Source organism: Saccostrea cucullata, unplaced genomic scaffold, assembly GCF_032062105.1.
Source record: "Saccostrea cucullata isolate Sc308-1 unplaced genomic scaffold, CSIRO_AGI_Scuc_v1 ctg5133, whole genome shotgun sequence".
Classification (NCBI taxonomy): Eukaryota; Metazoa; Mollusca; class Bivalvia; order Ostreida; family Ostreidae; genus Saccostrea; species Saccostrea cuccullata.
In genome coordinates, this window is record NW_026921873.1 from 14669 (window position 1) to 24125 (window position 9457).

The following is a 9457-nucleotide window of genomic DNA, read 5'->3' on the forward strand; positions in this document are numbered from 1 at the left end:
AAAATGTTCAATTCAGGACCCGAAATGCTGGCCCCTAAATATATTTATTCTACATAGTTCGAAAACAAAAGGAAATTTCTACATAGTTGCCAATCAAAAAATCCTTGAAATTACAAGCCTTATCATTTGATATGAAAAGAAAGGATCGGACCCCTAAAATTAGAGACCAAAAGACTTTTTCTTTGTTTAAAAACTATTAAATAAAAATTTAAAGAATTTTGGAATTTTATTTTGCACAAAACACCGGGACCCAACTCTCATATCTTGAGTGCACTCAACATTTGCTACATGTATTATTCTTTTAGATCTCTCATCTAACATTGGTAATTAAAACGTCACTTCAAGCTCCTTCTTAAAACTATTACTTGAACTAAAGTTTATACATTTTCTACATTCTACAAAGTATATACATTTTATACATTTTGAAAATTTGAGGCATCACTAGCCTTTCAGATAGATAAGCAATTCCATCTTATTCTTTATGTTTTATGTGTTTGTACTGATGGATACCATCAAAGCGTCGTGATAACTGTAGTAAGTTGGGATTTTTTTCACTTCTGCCTCTAAATTATGTGACATGTACACATGGTCAAGGACAGTTGCTCCTTCGGTTGTACTAAAATTAACCATTTGCTTAAAACCTTGTTTGCCCATGAAAGTTTGAATAACCCCAAAGGATCTTGCATCTTCATTGAAGTCGCCAAGGCAAACAATGAACCTCTTTTGCAATCTGTAATGTTCTATCACCATTTCAAGTTGAACTAAGAATTGAGTTGCATTCAAAGAATTTGGGCGATAGATAGTTAACACAACTATACCCTCTGACACACACTTAACACAGATGCCTTCAACATTCTTGAAAGGAAGCAAACAGACATCCATTTCTTTACCAGTCTCTCTCGTATAAACAGCTACACCTCCACCCTTTGATGCACGCAACTGTAAGACCTGGACATTGCTTTCATCATATGTCTCTCCTCTTGGTGCTTGGTGAAAGATGAAACCATTTAATTCAAATAAACTGACGTTTTGTCCTGGTCTCAACCAAGTCTCTGTAAGGCAAATGATATCTGCATTCCTATGACGAATATCTTTTTGCAGATCAAGGAAATGTTTACTGAGACTCTGTATATTGTGTAGAAAAATTGCTATGCCCTGTTTTGATATACCAAAATTAGGAAGTGTTAATTTCGGCATTTCTTGCAAAGCTGCTCTGACTTCTGGATCAGCGTATATCTTCTTTTGTAAAGATTCAGCTTCGTTTGTTTCAATAAATAAACCTTCCTTTGATGTAACTCTGCTCAAAGCAACATATCCTTGTCCAGGGGAGAATGTCCTATCTAAATTAACCACAACTTTTTCAACTGTCATTCCTTGTACTTTGTGAGATGTACATGCCCAGGATAATCGTAATGGAAACTGATGACGAACAACATTTTTTGCTTTCTGTTCTAGTATCTCCTCTTGAACTCTTTCGATCAAAACAATGTTTCCAGATTTAGTTCTCTTTCCTGTCTTCTTCCCAACATTGGCATTGTCAAATATTACTGCAACTGCTACAATGGTGTTTGAACCATATTTCTGACCTTGCACAAAATGAGAAATCCGTCCCATAACGCCATTAACAAGGCCGTCATCCACATTGCAGTTCCGCGTGAGCATAACTCTGGCACCGATTCCCATCAACAAACAGTTAGAAAGATTATCCGTCCTTGCTCTTGTGACTGGCTTACTTTTTAAGATTAGCTTACCTGTTGCTCGATCTTTTGTAAAGTCTTGTGCATCGATCTCAACAAGGTCATCACAGGTCCTCCTGAGCATTTTCAAGTTATATGCATTGACTTCTTCATTTGTTGCATAGACGTGGAGGACATCTTCTGGTCCTTCTCTTAGACAATCGTTCAAAATTGAAGCTGTTTCTTCTTCCAGTGCTTGCTTTATTACTCTAGTCCGAAGTAAATTCAGTGTTGTTGCAAATGGGATGTCTTCACGTTGCCTCATAATTTCAGTTAGCTCCACTACTTTGAAAAAGTCTACCCAATAATCAACAGGATAAAGAGCATTGTCTTTATACAGTCTTTCGTCTTTGCGTTGTTTCACAGGAGGAAGCTGGTAGAAATCCCCCACTGCAATCACTGTGACTCCTCCAAATGGTTCCTTGCATTTCTTAATTTGCACTAGTCTTTCATGGACATAGTATAATAATTTTTTATAAACCATTGAAATTTCATCAATTACAAGTATTTGCAGATCACAGAGTTGAACTCTCATTTCATTTAGAGTTTGCTCTTTCAATGGCTCATATGGCAGAGGCATATATTTAGGCAGTGAAAATAAATGATGGATAGTGTTCCCTCCAATGTTAAACGCTGCTGTTCCAGTAAATGCGGCAAGTAGTACTGAAACACTGTCAGGAGACGTTAACTTTTTCTGCAGTATTCGGGATGCCTCATAGTGTATGGATTTGATGAGATGACTCTTGCCTGTTCCTGCGCCACCAGTTATAAAAATATGTAGTGCATCAGGTTTTTCTCCAAAGTTTCTTCTCAAGCACCATTCCCGCACAAAGTAAAACACCTTCATTTGCGTCTCATTTAAATTCCGAAGGGTTTGTTGCATTTCCTCTGTTGACTGTGTATTCTGTTGAACCTTGTAAAGAACATCCGAATTTACTTCTGTTTCCATGTCTGGCAGTTCTTCTGCAGTATTTGAACTAAGATGCAAGTTTTTCTGGGCAGTGCATTCCTGTCTCATAAGTTCTGTCTCTGGACAAAGGTTTGCCCAAGCATCTTCTGGTTCTCCAAGATTTTCTAAGCTTTGCTGTGCCTCATCAATAACATGTTCATTTTGAGCATAACGTATGCGGTTCGCGTCTACAATGGATTTGACCGATTGCAGCCTTTGCTTTCCTGTGATTCGAACATTTCCATTATCGTAAAATGTTTCATAAAGATCAAAGCCAGGAGGTTTCAATTGGATACCTGTCCAGTACGGCAGAAAGAGCTGTAGTTGACATTGGAAATACTTCTCTGACATTTTTTCTGCATCAAATCTTGGGTATCTAATCACAGCTGGTTTTGAGCGTGTTCTTCTTTGGATGTATCCCTTCGAATTCTGCAGTTTAAACACATTTTCGTTTTCAGTCTTGGGAACCTGTGACTTTGCAAGTACTCTGAATTCAGAGCAAAATTCAGCCAAGCACATATTCTGGAACAGTGGTGCATCTGGTCGATTTTCATACCTCTCTACAATATTTGTCATCCAAATATCTTCCTCATCTTCATCATTGTCAACATTTTCATCGATGCTTTTCCTGGCATTCCTTTTTAGTTGAGATAATGGTTTTGTCAGTCGAGTAGGATTTTCGCCCACAGGAACAAATACCACTTTCCTTGAGCATTCTTTCATTTTGAGGTTACATATGCGATAAACAGCTTCTTGTGCACTCACTTCTCTATGATTCAAATAGGCAGATCCAATTTTCTTTAGGATTGTGCGTGCACTTTCATTTCCTTCTTCTGCCTCTAATTTTGTTTGTTTCAGCATCATTCCCATTTCTCTCTCGGATTTAGAAATGTATGAAATAACGTAAACAATACAACTAAATGGATCCAAAACAAACTGAATATCCATATTGGCATCCCAGCATTTTAAAAGGCATGGGTTGTACTGATTGGTCCATAGTTCATTTGGGTTTCTTTGAAGAACAACTGATCTCTTCTTTGATAATCTTTTGTGAGCTTCCTCGTACTGTGCTTGTGTCAATCCCAGATGTTCGAAAATTTCTTCCGTAGTGTTCAATGCGTTTGAATCATCTTGCACTTCATTCCAAACTTGCAAAAGTATTTCTTTAGCAATTGCGTCTTCTTGTTTCAAATCAATAGTCCCAGTAGAATTTTCGACGTTCTCTTCCTCGAGTGGGGAATTTATGAATGTACATACAGAAGGCGGTCTGGGAAAATTAAACCTACAATCCGTACCCTTCTTTCTGCATGACTTTGAATGTTTTCTGCTGTGCTGTTGTACAGCCAAAACTATTTCATTCAGTTCCAAATCTTCCTTCTCTGAGGGCACTGCGCAACTAATGTATTTGTTTATGAAATTGCATACGGCATCCTCACCATCCTCATCCAGTTTTGGAGCATTTTTTATCCAATATAAGCAATGCATGTGAGGTGACCCTCTTTGTTGAAATTCGACTCTTTGAAAAAAATCTGAAACTTTTCCAATCGGTTCTGATGGTGATCATATAACTTCTGTCTGAAAAACATGAAATCTATGCTCAAACATTCTGGCAACTGTGACAGGATTGCTTCTCAGGACCTCATTCTTTTCAGACCAATCCAAAACATTAGGGTCTCTGTTGTCATTTTGTTGCCTTAATATTGTTGCAATTGCATCATTCCATCTATGTTCTGCAGCAGAGAAGGAGCAAAACCAAGTAGGTATCCCTAACTGTCGAAGCATAGCAAACAGATCTTTTTGCGCAGCTGACCAATATGCCGGTGTTCCACGTATGGGCTGCATGAATCTCAATGCCTCGTCATTTCTTATCAACTTGGAGAGTATTTCAGGATTCTGTACCATGCTAGATGTCACTAATTTGTTGTCACTTCCCATTCTACTGACCGATTTCCGTACTGATATCTGTGTCTTTTCTATAACTTGGTTTAAATCGGACATAAATTGACTGAAGAAAATGTAATTGTTGTCTTTTGCAAATCTGTCATCACTGTTCATAAGCCGATTGTTGAAATATCTTGACAGTGTTATTCGTGTTTCTCTGTCTTCATTCCATGAAAAACGTCCACTAGGAAAAAGGTATGGAAATGATTTAGCTTCATTCCCCTCTTCCTGCAACATTTTAACTGGATTATTTCCTTCCCCTGGAGCAATATCATAGATATCATCAAAGTAATGATCAAGAACCTCCTGTGCAATATCGACAGGTTGTAAACAAGTATCTGACACAATGTGCTGCTGATCACCACTTTCTGAGATATCATCATCTTGTTCAGATACTTCTTCGCTACACTCTAGGTGTCCTTTCCAGTTTGTGTCTATAGCTACATCTTTGTACCACTGATTGTTCAGTTTCAAAAACCTTAAGGCCTCAAATATGTGCTTCGGATCAACAAACTGGTATTCACTGTACCCTTTGTAACTTAATTTTCTCTTCAACTTCACTCTTAAAAGAAGGTCATCTTCGGGTTTCATTGGTAAACTTGTAACTTTCCTCAGATCTGATGGTATACATACAACTGGTCCATGGACATTTTTCTGACCACCATGTGGAAGTGCCATAACTTTCATGAAAGGTATGTGCATCGCTATTAAATGTTTTTCAAGACTGTTTAACTCCTTCAGTTCTTTTGGAATATTTTCAAGGCCCATATTGTTAGCTGATGCTTCTGCTGGAAAATTTCCACTTAAGATTTTTCTGTGGCAGGTATAACAAATCCATAAATTTGATTTAATGCAATTCTCTGGGCATGATTCAGTGCACTGGTGGCAGTACTTTTCCTGAATACACAAGTCAGCAATATTTCTTGTCTGCTCATTCTTTTTATATGTTTCCCGTTCACATCTTTGGACTTGATTTTGAAACAAAAGCCGATCACAGCAACAACATGTATAATCAATGCCCTGCACAGCCTTTTCTTTGAATACTTTCACTACCTCTTCCTGATTTTCCAGTTTCACTCTGTCTGCAATTCTCTGATTTTGTACCCTCTCCTTCTTTTGCGCTTTTAATACTTCACTGGAATCATATTGATTTTTACTGGCAGTCTTAATTTTTGACCTGAAAGATTCATCACTTTCATATTTTTTAGCTGCAGTGTTAAGCTTTCTTTCCCTGAAATTTTCATTTTCTCTATATCTCTTTGTACCTGCAGCATTAACTTGGTTTCGGTGCACATCGTTTGTCCAGTACTTCAGTTTGCTCTTAGATTTTACACATTCTCTGTGTTCAGCATCTAATTCATACATTTGATTGCTTCTCCTTTTGACATTTTCCCTATGTTCTTCGTCCTTTGCATACCTATCAATACTTCTCCTTTTGACACCTTCCCTATGCTCTTCATTCTTTGCATACCTATCAATACTTCTACTTTTGACATTTTCCCTGTATTGTTTATCTTCTGCATATCTTTTACAATTCTTCTTCTTGACATTTTCCCTATGATCATCATCTATTGTATACCTTTCAATGTTTCTTCTTTTGAGTTTTTCCCTATAATTATCATTTATTGCATACTTATCAATACTTCTCTTCTTGGCATCTTCTCTATGATCATCATCTGTCGCATATTTTTCTGAGGATGCTCTCAGTTTCTCCTTTCTATATTCCTCATCTTGCACATACCTCCTCCTTAAATTCTCTTTTCGTCTCTCTGCAGCACTCAATTTCCCTTGTGATTCTGTTGTTACAGTAGATTGTCTCTTCTCCTGCATACGTGTTCGGTTTCGAGAACGCTTTTCATACTCTTGAGGAATTTTATTTTGCTGTTTTTGTGTCAAGTCCATTTCCTCTCCATTCACAGAAAGAACTACATTGTAATGGTTCTGTTGGTGATGATTTAAGTAAATTGCACCAGTTCTGCTTTGCATACTTGGTTCCACTTCAGCAACTAAAAACCTTAACCAACATCCTGCTGAGTATGTGTATATGTCAATGTTCAGCAAGTGTGATGTTGCAAATATTTCAACCTCAGTGGCCCATGTACCTTCTTGCAACATTTGAGTAGAAGAAAGGTGACTTTCAACAGACCTTACACCATCTTTAAGGAATGACTTAAATAACTCTCTGTTTTTCATCATATGCTCACAGACTGCCTTGCGTAATACATGGTGAAAATCCTCCGAGTTTGTAAGACTGAATGAAATCGCTCTGAAAAAGCAATTTCCATCCCCTAAAACTTTCTTTTCAAATGTCGGCTCTGTGATATTTCTTCTTATACATTGTATGTCAGAAAATTCTGAGTCAATGAAAGGAATCTTCAAAATTTGACAAAGGTGTTCTTTCAAGTTCACAGGCAGGGGAATGAAACTAAATTCTTCCTGTTCATGACTAATAAAAATTAAGTCATCTTCTTTACTACATGTGTCAACCATGTTTTCCACAGATAGGTCTGATCTTTCAAATATTTCACAAGTATCTACTTTCTGCTCAAAAAAACTGTTGGCATTTTTTCCAATGAAATTCATTCTGCAGGTTACACCACACACATTACATTCAACACATTTTGAATATCCCATAGAAAAAGCAAGACACTGAATATGAGAGAATACTTCATTCACATTTTGAAATAAAACTCGTGTGCTCTTCCCCGCTATATTCAACATTCCATCAGCAGATCTAGAATGCGAGTCAAAAGCAAAGAAGCCATTTTCTGTTGATCCTATAAGCATAGTACTTCCACCAAAGCACACAAAACAGCCGTCATTGTCTGTAAGAGCAACTTGGAGTGCATCATTAAGTGGTAATGCATTAAATTCTGCATAGTTTAGTCCAGAATCTGCCAAAATAACACTTGCTAATGTCTCTTCTGCATGAAATTGGTATGATCGATTAAAGCATTCAAAAAATTGCGGTAATTCCTCTACAAGCAAATACCTATCACTGATTGATGAGCTTCTTTGCAAATACGTGTATAATTCATCACCTGTCATTAAAATTCTGTCCATATCCCTTGTTGTCCAACTCTCTGCATTCTTAAGTTTGTGATAGGCTAATCCTGCTAAACAATTTGCAACACACTGTGTCCCAGCATTCTCTTCAAACATAGGATGAGCTTGATGAAATGAGCCCTGAACTGAAAAGGATGTTTCATAGTTACCTTCCTTTGGTACTTTTTGCCAATACTGATCTTCACATCTTAAATTCTTCTCTTTACAATCACTCTCTGATTTACTATGTTTCTCATTGTTTTCATTCTCATTTTTTCCATTTGTTTTCATTTCAGATTCTAGATTGTATTCGTTCAAATTTCCTTTTGATATTCGTTCAGTTTCCTTTTTAGTATTCGTTAAAGTGCCCTCATCTTTTGATATCCTACTGGTCTCCTCCTCCCTGGAGGTATCCAGCTGCGCCTGACCTGCTGGACCAGACATATGCCCTATGTCCGATCCAGGTGCTCTCGGTGGAGCACAAACCCACAGTGGGGAGTCAGGGGACGGTGCCTTGCCCTCGTTACGGACAAACAGACGACTTCCCCGAGGAGATGGGAACCTCGGGGCAGGTGAATGCATTTTCACTCGAGGTGAGGCCTGCATCCTGGCCAGGGGTTTTTCCTCTTTAGGTGGAAACCCCATCAAACCAAGCCCCGGAAAATTACCGGGAGGAGCTGAGACAGCTCCATCCTCTGTCCCGCAAGGAACAGAAGACTCTGCCACTTCCTCATCTGGTGACACTTCTAGAGTTGCAGGTTTCTGTCTCTCCTGCCTCTTTCTTTCTCTCTCTTTTTCACGCCGTCTTCTATCAGTAACAGCTTTCTTTTTCTTTGGCATCTAAAAAAATTTTTTAAATAAAATATAAAATTCTAGCCATGAAATGGTTAGAAATGTTTAAGCATCAAAGAATTCCTAATTTTTGTAAGACAAATATTCACCAAGTTTTGAGGATATTCTCTTCACTCTGTTTTATGATGATATGTGACCATGTAGACTTTAACAAGAGATGTTTGTAAAACACTTATGCCCCCCCCCCCCCCCCCCGCACACACACAAATTGGAATTTTTCTAAGTCCAAAAGGGCATAACTCTGTCAATTACGGTGTGATCATACCCAAAACAGAACTTGACCTAGATATTCATCTGACTAATTGGTATACTAAATTAAATTTCAATATGTGCAACCTCTCCAAAGAAAATGAACGGAAACTGCAAATATTTGGAATTTTTCTAAGTCCAAGGGGCATATCTCTGTCAATTATGGTGCGATCGTACCCAAAACAGAACTTGACCTAGATATTCATCTGAATAATCTGTATACTTAATTCCATTTCAATATGTGCAACCTCTCCAAAGAAAATGATCGGAAACTGCAAATATTTGGAATTTTTCTAAGTCCAAGGGGCATAACTCTGTCAATTATGGTGCGATCGTACCCAAAACAGAACTTGACCTAGATATTCATCTGAATAAGCTGTATACTTAATTCCATTTCAATATGTGCAACCTCTCCAAAGAAAACGGGAACATTGGAATTTTTTATAGGGCATAACTCTGTCAATTATGGTGCAATGTACCCAAAACAGAACTTGACCTAGATATTCATATGATATACCTGTATACCAAATTTCATTTCAGTATGTGCAAGGGTTATGAAGAAAATAGATGAATGACCAACAGACATATATAAAACCAATAAATAGTTGATCTCTTGACAGATATTAGATGAATGCTTCATATATAAAACCAATAAATGAGTACATGCAGAAAAATATCCCTTACA

The 9457-nt window shown here is 37.6% G+C and overlaps 1 protein-coding gene across 1 annotated transcript; it reads right to left on the reverse strand.

Moving 5' to 3' along the window:
- Positions 1–486: 486 nt before the first annotated feature.
- LOC134260845 (uncharacterized) lies at positions 487–4170 on the reverse strand. Its single transcript, XM_062743378.1, has one exon. The coding sequence runs from the start codon at positions 4168–4170 to the stop codon at positions 487–489; it is 3684 nt and encodes a 1227-aa protein (XP_062599362.1).
- Positions 4171–9457: the final 5287 nt, after the last annotated feature.